Source organism: Gavialis gangeticus, unplaced genomic scaffold, assembly GCF_001723915.1.
Source record: "Gavialis gangeticus isolate Ggan-Ray unplaced genomic scaffold, GavGan_comp1, whole genome shotgun sequence".
Taxonomy (NCBI): domain Eukaryota; kingdom Metazoa; phylum Chordata; order Crocodylia; family Gavialidae; genus Gavialis; species Gavialis gangeticus.
In genome coordinates, this window is record NW_017729026.1 from 5,568,176 (window position 1) to 5,582,462 (window position 14,287).

Sequence of the window (14,287 nt, forward strand, 5' to 3'; positions counted from 1 at the left end):
CCACTGAATTTAACACAGCTAATCAGTTTACTCTATAATAAAGCACACATGTAGATGTGGCCACTGCATCTAACACTTGAGCTGTGAGGAGAAGCAGGAGCTCAGACACATCCCTAAACATAGTGCTTCTGTTGGCTGTTATTAGGCACCTTCCTTCTGAAGGAGTACCCTGGAGTGTCTTGAGATCCTTTAAAGGTGCCTCAAGGCATAGGCACCAACTCTATGGGTGCTCCAGGGCTCAAGCACCCACCAAAAAAAATATTAGCCGGTGTTCAGCACCCATAAGCCATGTCAGGTAAGCTGGGTTGAAGTAATGCGCTGCCTCTTCTGGGCATGTGCAGGGTTTGGCACAGGAATGCAAAAAAGAAAAAAAAAAGAAAAAAAGCACCCAGCAGTAAAAACCAAAGCTGGCACCTGTGCCTCAAAGTGTCATACAATATTAGTGCTGTTTATTGCACAAACATCTACATGATTCACAAGACAAACCCCCTGACTTCAAACAGGAATCCATAGTGTCAAAACTTTCTGGGCGTTGTGGTCTTTCTGAGCTTTTTGAAACAGTGCAATTGCACTGTAGTAAAACAAAAAACCAAAACCAAAAAACCACAAGGGGAAAGCAACAGCTGGCATTTTCTGAGGAGTGGGTTGGGTCTAACAAGGGTTTTGAATCTAAAAAGGCTGAGAACCACTCAACTAGGTGATCCAGATCACCTCTGGGAAGAACATACCACTCTTCATTCATGGGAGATGCAGGTACATAACTCATTCAAGTAGGATAACCCTCCTGTGGCAGAATGTCTAAAATTTAAGCAGTACAGTGCCTAACTGGAGGTGACTTTGAGGTCAATTAGGAGCTGGTGCATGACTTACTAACATCACAAAAAATGCCTCTAGCACTGATAAAGACAACCCTCGCTCCTACTAATCTTTTTTATTTTATCCTGCTCCACCCAGGTTCAGTAGGGAAAACTACAGAAAGAACTTTTCCCATTGGCCCAGAAGCCCTTCCCTTCATGTTAATCCCAGTACATGCCTTCTTACAGTTTTAAGGATGTAAAAAAGATTCTTTGTATCCTCTCTCTGAACACCTTCAGACTTCTGATAAAGACAGTTAACATCAGAGACATTACCAAAGAAGGGGCCGCACTTTAGAAGCTTGTTTTAGATCAAGTGTTCAATAAAAAGATATTGATAGAGATTACAGACGTGTGCTGTGCCAACTCCCTCTGTAGTTATATCAGTTCTGCTTCTTTGCAGTATTCTTATCTTTTCAATTCTAAGCCTCAGATATGAAAACAGCCTGAGGATTTTGCTTATAAGATATATACTAGAGATAATCACCACGCTCATTCAGATCAGAGACCTATTTAAGCTCAAGTCTCCAGGTATGGAAAGTTGGTGTGCTAACCCCTGCTGCACTTGTTCCCATTAGGAAATGTAGCTCTAAACATTAAGAAAAAAGCACATTCAATTCCAATGCTGTTCAAACAATGTATTAGAAGATTTCGATCCAAGATATTCTTTTTAACAACAGGATATAGTCTAAGTAAGTACACAATGTTGCTTGATTCCAGTCATGGAAACTGATTTTATTCCATGCACAGCATGGTAATGGGACATCAAACCAGAGAAAGTACATGCAACACTACCAGAATCTTCATGAAAAGTATTATATTGAATATGTGTTTTTTAATGGAAGCAGCCAGAACAAAAAAATCTCTTAGAAATAAGTTAACATATTTTTTTATGAAGTATACACGCACAAATATGCACACACACACGCCCCCCCTGCCCCCCCATACCTCTACACATCTCTGTATTGTACAGGCTGGCTCACTGAACGCCTAAGTTGCACAATTTGATTTCAAAACAAAGAAGACTAGATATGAAAAATCACTTCATTCACTTAAAGAAAGAAAACCCTAAGTATCAGAAGGTAGCTTGAAATAGTGCTATTTGGATATATATATCACAGACACAACTCAAAATGCTTGCACAAAGATGGTTTATTTATGAATGTAATGTATATAAAGTATTTTAAGGCACTTATGCAATCCAACCCATATCACTTGAATGATCTTATGCTAGTTGGCAGGGCATGACATAGGCTGGACACCCTTGAGCTCCAAGGCTTTGCTGAAGTTAATTTCCTGAGGTTTAGCAGTGCCCTTAGTAAGCTTCAAAGATCGAATACATCCTTTAAAGCGAATATTAGTGGTCAACCCAAACTGGTTCAGGCCATCTGGAAAAAAGAGGTGAAAAGAATTTAAAAAAGACCCTTTGACAACCCACTTTTTTTCTTTAAGTTTCTCCCCTTGTTGATACATTTTCTTTAACATTTACTTGCTTCATATAATTCCTTAGCGGACAAGTTGCAAAACCTCTAAAGATTTTGATAAATTCTTGATTTAGTGGTATCTATTAAGTCTTCTGACTTTCTCCTTCCACACTGTGATAGTAGCAACAAATCAGAAACTATTTACATCTTGCTTTTTAAATGTGCAGCTTTATTCGGGTGGCAAAGAATTAAATAAAGCTTCCCTCAAACTTTCTGTGGGGACCAAATGGCAGTTTTCAAACAAAAAGGTGTGTCGGGTAAAATAACATTTCTGTGGATCTCCAGCTTATGTTCTATTTACATGAGAGATATGGATTCCTCAGCTTGAGACTGGGATCAGAACAGCATTGACAAGTGACAAAAAGTCCTAAGAAAGACTTCTGTCAGGTCTTCCCATCAGCCATAATACTCTGTACCTGTCTGTGCTGTAGGTACTGATTTAGGAATTTTTTGGAGAAAATTCAACAAAAAAATTTTGGCGGGTGGCATTTGTATTTTGTTCCATACATACATGTATTTTGGCGGGTGGCATTTGTATTTTGTTACATACATACATGTTCCCTGGTTTTCTACAACCAGGGAACTTCAAATGGTTGCAGAGGGGAAGTTCTGATTCTCCCAAAGGATTAACATTCACTTCTAGGAATTTTGAGTCTATAAAAGCTCTTTAGGGTCATTTCCAATGTTTTTATGGCTCCCTTGGGGCCTTGTACATTTGACCTTACTGTAACAAAAGTTCCTAGCTATATATACCTTTGTGTGATATCTATCTGTCTAGCTATCTATCTGTCTATGGAAGAAATATATATACTGTGTGTGTGTATATGTATATGCATGTATGAATATATATATGTGTGTATGTGTGTATAAATATAGATATATAGAGACCTATCTATATCTATATACATCCATACACACACACGCATATGTGTATATGTGTGTGTGTGTATACACACACACACGGTATATATATTTGTTCCATATATATATGTCATCCAAAGGTATATATAACTAGGAACTTTTGTTATGCTGAGGTCAACTGTACAAGGCTCCAAGGGAGCCATAAAAACACTGGAAATGGCCCTAAAGAGCTTTTATAGATTCAAAGTTCCTAGAAGTCAATGTTAATCCTTTGGGAGAATCAGAACTTCCCCTCTACAATCGTTTGAAGTTCCCAGGCTGTAGAAAAATGGCAATAGGGAGCTGGTTGTTCTTCCTTGCTGTAAGGCCCATCTGTCCTTCCCCTACCCTGCCTGGTAGGGGAGAGAGACGGTGGCTGGTACAGGATGTATTGGAGTTGCCTTTGCCAGCTTGCTGCTGGCTCAGAGTTCTTTTGCATGAGGGAATTTTTCACTAGGTCATGCCAACTGCTTTATAGCTGTTTTGCACTGCTTATACAGCATGGAGAAGCCTCAGTGAACTGGAAAATCCAGACCCCATTTCTAGTTCTGTAAGATCCCACAATAATGCAGTTTAAATTTGTGACATTTGTACACATAGAAAAACTGTCACAGCCCTTGGACCAAATCTTTTCTGCTCTGTGGCTTGGGCAAGGATAGCTGGGAAAGTTCCACATTTGGCAGGAGGAGAATACAATTCTTTAGCAGACTGATTAAAGAAGTGGAAAATATGTGAAGATGCTCAGGTATTTGGAAGGTTAAAATAAGTACTGGGGGAAATGAATTAATCAGCAGAGGAAAAATGAGATGGTCAAATGTGTGTAGTAAACTTATTTATCAGTGCTTCAAATTCTGGAATTTGGCTCTAGTTCATTTCAACAGATGTGGTGTAAGGTTGTTTTATGCAGGCTTCAGTGTTAGACCCAACTATGCATCTTGCGGCTAACTACATCTCAGAATTAGTAAGTCACTCTATCAGAAAGCATTTTGTTACTATCCGTTCTCAGGTTAGAGTTGTAAATACACTGCAGCACTGAACATCTTTTTGGCACATCACTCCCAATTCATTAATCAGTATGATAAAAACTGGTTCTCTCATAGGTGCCAAACTACAGAGAAATACATTTGGATAACACTTGCAAAAGCTGAAGGCTAAGGGTACGGGCAAACAAGCAATCCACCATGAAATAAGTTAGGCAAATGAGAGGTAGCAAAGTACTACACTTTCATTGAGTAGTAACCTACCTTGAATTTGGAAGTTACCCTTAAGTAGGTGATGTGCTACAGGCTCAGATTCTAGATCTCCTTATGGTTGCTTATTTGTTGATACTCAAAGATTTCAGCTATCAAAAATACGCATTTCGTTGTTCTATACAATATGCAGCAGTTACCCAGCCTGTCATACCAAGCAGAAGTGACAGCATGCCCATACCCTAATATTATTGGGTATTCTGTTTTCTATACATGGGCAGGGTAAAAATCAAAGCAAAAGATTTAGAAACTGGTCTATTGTTCCCTGCGAAAGTCTGGACACTGACTTCAGTGGGCATTGGATTAGGTATCCTTTGTTTCTTTCTGCCCACAAGAAAGCACAAAATATTAGTAAGTACTACAGAATTAGCATAAAGCAGTGCTAGGCAGAGTTTACAATATTCATAGATTTGCTTTTCAAAAGTTATTCACCAAATAGGCCTGTTGATTGTTTATGAACAGTTAGCTGTGAATATTCTCTATCAGTGACATGAATAACGAGGCTTCTACGCTTGATGTTTTATTTAATCTCTTCTGCTAGAAGTGACTGCTCTCTAGGACTTGTATAATGCTTATGATTGGCAATTTTTGTTTGACTTTAAAATAGAACAGGATGTGCTATGGCAACAAACACCCCAGGAGTGGAGCCTCGTCTTCCTCTGAAAACTATTCACTACATCTTTAATTTGAATTTTCTGAGCTTTATGCTATGTGATCAATATGCACCAATTGTTTTTTCCAGTAATAGCACATAAACCCTTTCAGTAGTTTAATTTTAGTTTGCCAAACACCATCGCCACTTGCTTGGGTATGAAAAATGTTTAAATGGGAAAAGAAAGGAATATTTTCTTTCTCTTCCTGTCTGCAAGTGCACCAGTATCCTAGAACTGAGTGTTTATTACAGGGTGAAGAAGAAAATGTGTAGGATTTCATAGCTGAAACACACACAAATTTGGTTCTGCAGAACTCCTGTTCTCAAAATCCACTGGAATGAGATCTGGGAATTTGGTATGGATGCTCTTATTGGATACAAGCTTGAATTTTCTTACCCATGCTATCTCCACTGGTGTTAGTGCATGCACTCTAATAAACTTTAAGACCTTGGGCTTTTTGAATATCAGTACTGAGTCTTTGGGCACTTGATACTCACCAGGATATCCTCCAACAAAGACAGGATCATTTGTTTCTGCTGATGTGGAGGCTCTGTTTGGGCTGCTACCATCCACCTGGCTCTCATCTACAGTCAGCTCTAAGCGGTGTTTGATTTTGTTTGCAATAATCTTGTGCCACTGTCCATCACACAAGCTTCCTGGTACATCAGGTTCATAAATTGCAGAAAATCTTCCTGCACCATTATCCACATGGAACATTAACTGAAGAGTGTAACATAAAAGGAAGGGAAATATATTGGTTACCAAAACAATAATCATACATAATTTGGTAGCCTGGCAGCCATTAAGTCAGCTCTTCCCAAATGCTATATACAGATTTAAAATAAAATACAGACTGCTTTCATACTACTCAAGCCACCTTGCTCCATTTTAGTTCCATTTTATTTCCAACTGGGGCTCTGATCTTGTACTCAGCTCCTCAGAGGTGAGTCCTTGAACAAGGCTGAGCCCCGCTGAAAGCAACAGAGCTTGCTCATGTGGTTCCATTGGTAACACTGGGGTCTACATTAGTAGGAAAGTGCAAATTTGTGGGTACCATTTGCCATTTTCTGCTGCCAAATTATACTAAACAACAATAAAATGCTGGTTTGTGTGCATATCATATACAAAATAAACTATTTCATTTGGAAGTGCAGCCAGCTGCTGAATAAAATGTGTTATAAAAATGTTGTGAAGACCAGAAATATGTATAAGGAATGAAATGGTGGAACTAAATGTGGTGTGAGAGACACTGTATCCATGATTAGGGACATTCTTCTTAACACAGATCCTGATACTACGATTTGGGAAACAGCTGCACTACAGAATAAAGCACTATGTTTTAGGGAAACTAGAAGAGCCAGACCATTTCAGAAATGGAACAATCATTTGGCATATAGGCCAGGGACAGACACTACACATAAACCAGTTTAAGTGACCAGAAACTGGTTTAAACCTGTAATGGAACAGATGTTCAGTGCACATAAACCAGTTTGAAAATGGCTGAAACTGGTTTAAGATAAACCTGGTTGAATGTAATATCAGACTTAACTGATTTGGGTCAAACCAGTTTATACAATGTCTGTCCCAGACCCCTTGCTGGTTTAAGTTAAACCAGACTCCCCCAGCATCCTGGCATGCTCTCTGGGCTGGGTGGAGCTCTCTGCTTCACAGCAGGGCTCCCCTACTTCCTGGATGCAGCTCAGCAGAGACTGCAGGCATCTGCCTGGATTTCCCCTGCTCCCCTCCTCCCCTCCCCACATCCTGCTAAGCAGGGATTTCCCCCCTCCCTTCTGCCTTTCCCAGACACCTTTCAGTATTAGGTAGCAGACCACATGCTGACTACAGTCCATGCTGTGGTAGCCAGGACAAAGGCAGAATCAGCAGGTAGCTAGTAATGTCCCTGTTGTCTTCTTAATGAGGTGATAAACACTGTGTTATCAATACCCTGCTGGGCTGGTCAGAAGGAGGGAAGCAGGGGGAAGCCTCCCTATTTAGACCATCCCAGGCCTGGCCACACACCCCTCAGCTCAGCAGTGTGCAATAGAAGGCAGGGCTGCTCTAGCATCCCCTGGCTTTTAGCCTGAGCCACAACAGGCATATGCCTGCATTTTTGGGATGTCTGTCCAGTTACGAACTGATTCAGTCTAGCCAGGTTAGACTAATCTGCAAAGATTGAATCAATTCAGGCTCAGGCTTTTTGAGTGTCTGTCCCTAGCCATAATGGGGGTCCTGATCTCAACTCACGTATCTTGATTTTACTGTAATAATCTGGAATTTAAATTGTTTATGCTTTTCAAAATGCTCTACAGAGATCAGATACATCATATCTCATATCCCTACTGAAGACATTTACAACTTACTTTTCCATCTACTAACTCAATGCCGAGTCCATCCATTTTCTGGCTGCTGATTCCCAGCAGAACACCATTCATTCGAGTTGTACGGAATTCAAGTTCCACTCGAAGGTCTGTTCCCACTTTATAAGCTCCAACTGGGGGAAGGGAAGGGAAGTGTAAAACAGAGTAACAAAGCATACAAGAGATTATTGCTAATGATAACATGCAACATACTGTGAGTAAATCAAGTCAACACAATATTTTTACTGTTTTAGTCTATAAGAAGTCAATGTAAATACTGGCGCATCCTCGCGGTACTTATGAGATCTTGCTGGAAGTACACCTGATCTATTTCAAAGGTGCTTAGCTGGTTAGCCAGTGTGGATTAAGCAATAATTTTTGGTGCCATTCCCACCAACTATAACTTTTAGCAATAGGAATATTCAAGATTATTACCTGTTTTAGCAAATCCTGTTCCATCAAAGTATGTTCCTTTTTCTGCACTGGTAAAGCATTTGCCAACATTGAAGCTGGAGGTTGGATTATCCAAGTCAATAGAAGCCTCTGTCATTTTAAAATTTCTGATGCAACCATCAATGCTATAGACGACCTGTGTTCAGTTTTTAAACGGAAAGTGTTACTGTCCAAAGGAACTAAGATGCTCATATGGAAGGGCTCACCCATATCATTAGAAGTTCCCCCTATTTTGATTCTTTAATTCCCTGCTGGATATATGGATCTGAATGAGTTAAATTTTATGTGGGTTAGTCCTTAATATCTGATTGTAACTGGAATATAATCTTTATGACATTGCAAATTATTTATGTTACTTTTTCTGAAATCTCAGCAATCTAATGTCACAAGACTAAGACATCTCACTGGCTTAATGGAGGAGACATAAAATAATATATTGCATAATGAAATGTAACAAATTGCATCAGCAATACAGCAATTTAATGGCCCATAATTTACTTCTTTAACTGAGTATTGTATGTGCTGTCCAATGAAGCCAATGGCCAAAGGCCAAGGAAAGTGTTCTCAAGAGGGTTTGAAACGTCATTAGATGTTTTGTTTATCACTGTACCAAGTGTCTAACTGTATATGTTAAAACTATGCTTTTATTGGGCGATGTTGATTCATATGTAAAACCCTTTCTAAATGCAAGCTTCATATATGGTCTTCCATATGAAATTATCCATGGCCAGTCTAGAATTGCATCTAAAATACTGTTTACCAGAGGGTCTTAATTTTTTCCCTCCTAGCCTTTGCCATAATGCTCATTCCCTGAACTTTGAAGAACAAAGCCCCTGCAACCAAACATAATTAGTGAATCTAATTTTGTGCTCACTAACAAATTCTGACAATTTGCAATTTCAGAAAAGGTACCTGATTAAAAACTTTTTCATGCCAATGAGTTTTCTTACCAAAATATCCAAACTTTCCAAATCCATGAGATTGTCAAAACCTAACAGATTTGAATGAGTGAAGCAAATGTATGAGTTTAATTCAAGGTTCTGATTAAGTTTCTAGAAATTTGCTATGGAATGCTTGAACTTGAATTTTTCTGCTAGAAGGGTGGGTTGATTTTTTAAAACTTATTACTGTTACTCTTGTGGAAAATCTTGTTTAGAACAAGGAAATTATAAGAGCTCAGGACTGCAAAGAGACGAATTAAAATTAAATTTGTAATACGATGAAACAGATGCAAACCAAAAACATGGGTATTGCACCACTCTGAGACTAATATGAAATTAGCATATATTTTGTTGTTAACAATGTATATATGATGTATAATTAGTAGGAAGCCCTCTTAGTTGATACATGTGTTCAACTTGCTTTAAAATCTTCATAGTATATAGCAATATACTAGCAAATATACTATATACTTCAGAGTATATAGCACAATACAGCTTTTGGAGGATGAAAGTGTTGAATTTAACTTGATAAAGTGACACTTGAAATCATAGCTCCATTAAAATCCCAGGATGTACTAAGACCATCAGAATTTCACATGAATACATGAATCGTGTCTAGAAGTTGGACTAGACAGCTAGTGCACCTGGCACGCATTTATTCAATCGTTCAATGGGATTTCTTCTTCAGTACCAACAGTTGTGCCTCCTGCCATGTTACATGTGCACGGCAGGATGTAGGATTTTGGGATAATGTATTAGATTCCAATCATGCCATTACTGATTGTCAGCCACCAAAATATTACACCAGCCATAGTTTGTGGAGTATTTTTGTGGCTGATTTTCCATTTTGTCATACCATTAATTCCCTAAACCTGTGGTGCATTCAGGTTAATGATGTCTCAAGTCTAACGTCTGCCAGGAGCCTAGATGACTCCTGTGTTCCACTCCAACCCTAGGATTCTATGATTATCATCGTCAGGCTAGGTCTCACTCCAGAAAAGGATTCTGGTGACCTCATTTCCTTGAAATAACATCAATTAATTGTGGTTGTATTTTCAAAGATAGCAGTATAAACATTTTTGGACTATTGATGGATAGTTAAATATTTTTCTTAAGTGCTCAGGCCCCCAAATATGCTTTGATAATCCGAGTGATCGACTCATTTATCTTGATCCAGTCATCATAAACAGAAATTAAACAGTCAGTATGATCTTGTAGGTCTTTTATCATAGGATACTGATTCTGAGTCTTCTGGTACCCTATTTCCTCAAGTTATTTTCGTGATTTGCTTGCCTGACTACAGAATTTCTGTCTTATGTTTATTTTGTCTGAAGTGATATGTGGGTTATGCCCCTGGAGAGCAGCCTGACTGGAATGGTATTTGATCACCTGGAATGTATTTGAAGATTTGATTAGCACATCAACCCCTCTATACAGGTTCTTAGATCCAGATGCATGGATCTGCTACTTTGACTTTCACTCCCTCTTAATATATGCTATTCACCCAAAATATTAGCTGCAGCCAAGCACACAATGCCCTTCTTTTTCCCCCCAAATAATATCTGTAGGTTCGTTTCAATTTTTGGCATCAACTGGAGTATGACTGAAGTTCTCCTCCTGACTTCAAAGAGTTAAATGTTAACCATTTGCCTGAATATTTTACAAAAAGACATATGGATGCTGCTACTTGTCAAAACACAATTAAAGGCTACAAAAAGAATTATTATTATTAAACTTTCTCCCTTACTGGACCAATTCTTCTCGTTGTGTAGTTAATGGGCAATCCTCCAACATACAGCATTCCTACAACATCCAGGATATCAGCCCTCTTGGGGCTGGTGGTACTGTTTGAAACACCATCTACTGTAAGGATTCCTTCTTGCTTGTTTCGGGCTATTTTTATCTAGAAATGAAATCAAAAGTATATTAGAAAAGTTTTTCTGGTAACAGATAACTAGTGCAAAGGATGCTTTCCTCATCATAAATCCAGGCTTCCACTTTAACTTCAGATAAGAAGCATTGTGTGTAGAACCCCACATGTAAAGAAAAAGGTAGGCATTTTTACTGTTATTAATTAGTTGCATTGTGGTAGTGCATAGGGCTATATTCATGGATCATTCTGCTAGGGACCTTGCAACAAGAGAACAAAATGTATAATAAAAAACATGGTGGTAAGCAACTAATTAAAATTATTACATGAAAGAGGTGCCATTTGAAAGCTTAATGTTTGTTGTATTACAATGTTTGTTGTATCATTGTAATACAATGATAGCAATGCTTCTACTCTTTTAAACGTAGGAAGATATCATGATAACTGCAAATTTATAGGCAAGTATTTTAAGACTTAAGTTTATATTCCTCCAGTTTAGATATACTACGAGTTCAGGCTGGAGTACGAGTGATAATAGGCTAAGTTAGGTTCCTTTGTAGATAAGGGGAATGTGAATCAAAGGACTACAACTGTTGAAGAGCTGCTCTAATTTTAACTCTACCTAGACTCTAAGTCAGTATACAGGCAGTCCTTGGACTTACGACACAATTGGTTCCTGAAAACCATGTCTTAAATTGAAATGTTGTAACTCAGAACCAATTTTCTCATATGAAACAATGTTATAAATGGGGGATTGGTTCCTGAACCAAGGCCCGATACCCTATTTTCACTAAAAATACCCCAGAATTTTGTACTTGATCAATTATAGATGAGTAATATAGCTACATGAATGTATTTATATTGTAAATAGCAATCATATTGATTTGGAAGGACTTCTTTGAGTTGACTTTGCTGAACTTTTTCAAGGGCTCTTGGTTGGACTTTTTAAAAGGTTCTTGGCTGGATTCTTCTCAGGAGTTTTGGCTGCAGGTTTTTCTGGAGTCTTGCGTGCTTTCTTAAAGAAAATGTCCAAGGAAGTTTGGACAGATGTTCTCCAGGGAGGTAAGCGACACAGCGAACTGGCTCACTGGCGTGACATCGCATCAGATCAAGCATTGTAAAGTCGAAACTGACGTCAGAAAGTTGCAACAGGGTGTCAATTTATATATGTTAGAAGTGTGAAACATTGTAACTCGAAACGTTGTAAGTTGAGGACTGTCTGTAATAACAATGAAAAGGCAAGCAGGGCAGCAGTCCTGGGTGTCAACTTGCAGGGTGAAAGCAGAAAAATAACAGGTCCCATCATATGGTTGCTCTGGCAGTGCCAGTGGTAAGTAGTTGCTGATGCTCCCATGCTGTTGCTACTGCCCTGGGTGCCCAGCTGCTCTTTTATGCCTCTGCTTTAAGTCCCTTTCTTTCCAAAGATTGTGCCAGAGTCTCTGCAACAATACTTCTGTGTATTAAAAGGGCTAAGTACCAAGAAGAGTGTGCATGTAACAAAACTGTGGTAGCTTTTGTAAAGACCACTGTTCAACAGTTAACTGATTCAATAGTAAAAACTGCACATTGTTTTCTTGGTGTTGCTTTTCAAAAGTCCTCTCTTTGTTCAGTGTCACAGCACACCAGTCATGTGCTGTGTATTTCTGTATTTGCAGTAGGAAGTACTGACAATTGACAGGAGTTGGGAAGTTTTGGTAATAGTGCACGGGGGACAAACGGGTAGTGAATCTGGGGTACGGTGCTGAGCTAGGTAGAAGGGGGATTTGGTCAGTAGTGAAGACATCGGGGAATGACTATTACTATAAAGGGGACACAGAGTTTAGGTAGCTATGATATGGCATCAGATGGAGATTTAATGATCCAGGGCAATAACAGTATCATATGGTTTGGAAATGGGTTTCAAAAGAAGGAAAGGCAGATGTAAGGACTGGAGACACCCATGAAAAGTGTCTCTAAACTTCTCCTGAAATTCCCAAAAGCAGCTCAAATGTCTTGCTATGACAGTTATTTACATTCACCCTATCATCCTCTGGAGCACAGAGGTCTATCAGGCCAATTTGTATTAAGGTGCAGAAAGCTAACATATTTTGCTGGTGCTGAGCATATTGTCAAATGGGATAGTGATAGGATTTTAGGTAACATGTAGGAGATACTAGGGAGCTGACCTTGTCAGCAGCAAGATCAGGTTATGGGGTCAGGATAGCTCATTCCTCACCACCTTTTTCACATTGTGTTTCTTTGAAATGGAGTGTGATACAGATGCCGGAAGTTAGGAGCTGATGTAAGGATAGGTTGGTAAGGCAGGACACTAGGATAAGGGAAGGGTCCTTTAGGTCCTAACTGCCACACTATTTTGGTGATTTTGTCATGACTAACATTGAGTATTGCATCTTCACTGCTGTTTCTTAAAAATATTCTAAGCTGTTCTTCAATGGAACATCGGTTTTCACTGGAGTGAATTTGTTCATACGAAACCTCCTGTTTGCAAAATATTCTGGTACTTTTTTTTCTTTGCCCCCCAGTGGTTTGGCTGGAAATTAAAAGATCTGGGCTTATTCGAGGCTCATAGGAGTGGCCCCTGTTCTCTTTTGCAGGCTGTGATCCACAGCTGAACCACACCTTCTGTATTGCACTGTAAGCACGGACTCCATGTTGAACAGTTTCCAGCAACAGAAAGTGAGACCATGTTGCATCAGTTGTTCCCTATGCTTCATCTCCTTTTTGGAGGAGATGGGCTATAAAGAGGAAAAGATAACCTCCATGAGGATCTTACTTTATAAGTATTTGGTGGCAGGGAGTAACTCTTTTGTTCTATATATACGGGCTAGTCCTTAATAATGGCTCTGAGTATTATGGTAATACAAATAAACAATATGTGGCATTGATGCCTACACAGTTGGAGGGTAAAAAACTGGCTGATGGGGCCCACCCAGAGAGTAGTGGTGGACAGGTTGTACTCAACCTGGCAAGATGTGATCAGTGGAGTCCCCCAGGGCTCAGTCCTTGGGCCCAGACTGTTTAACATCTTCATCAGCAACTTGGATGAGGGGGTTGAAAGCACATTGTCCAAATTTGCTGATGACACTAAGATGTGGGGCGAGGTGGGCACACTTGAAGGGAGAGAGAGGCTGCAACTAGATTTAGATGGACTACAAAAGTGGGCAGATGAGAATAGGATGGGATTCAGTATAGACAAATGCAGGGTGCTGCACCTTGGGAGAAGGAATCCACAGCATACATACAGGCTGGGGAGTTCCCCTCTTGAAAGCACAGAGGCGGAACAGGATCTTGGAGTCATTATTGACTCCAAGATGAACTTGAGCCGCCAATGCCAGACTGCAGCCAGCAAGGCCAGCCATACCTTGTCATGCATCCAAAGATGCATCTCAAGCAGGTCCAGATAGGTGATGCTCCCCCTTTATGCGACATTGGTCAGGCTGCAGTTGGAGTACTGCGTCCACTACTGAGCACTGCACTTTAATAGGGATGTGGCCAGCCTGGAGAGGGTTCAGAGGAGGGCCACCT

General features: G+C 39.6%; 1 protein-coding gene across 1 annotated transcript in view; it reads right to left on the reverse strand.

The window, feature by feature from the left end:
• Window positions 1–1,477: 1,477 nt before the first annotated feature.
• LAMA2 (laminin subunit alpha 2) overlaps window positions 1,478–14,287 on the reverse strand; it is a 576,898-nt gene continuing 564,088 nt past the window's right edge. Inside the window, exons 59-63 of the mRNA XM_019520301.1 lie at window positions 10,640–10,795; window positions 7,934–8,087; window positions 7,502–7,632; window positions 5,639–5,861; window positions 1,478–2,242 (exon numbers count right to left, since the gene is read on the reverse strand). Coding sequence (XP_019375846.1) covers window positions 2,085–2,242; window positions 5,639–5,861; window positions 7,502–7,632; window positions 7,934–8,087; window positions 10,640–10,795 — 822 coding nt within the window. The 3' untranslated portion in view covers window positions 1,478–2,084. The remainder of the gene's footprint in view (window positions 2,243–5,638; window positions 5,862–7,501; window positions 7,633–7,933; window positions 8,088–10,639; window positions 10,796–14,287) is intronic.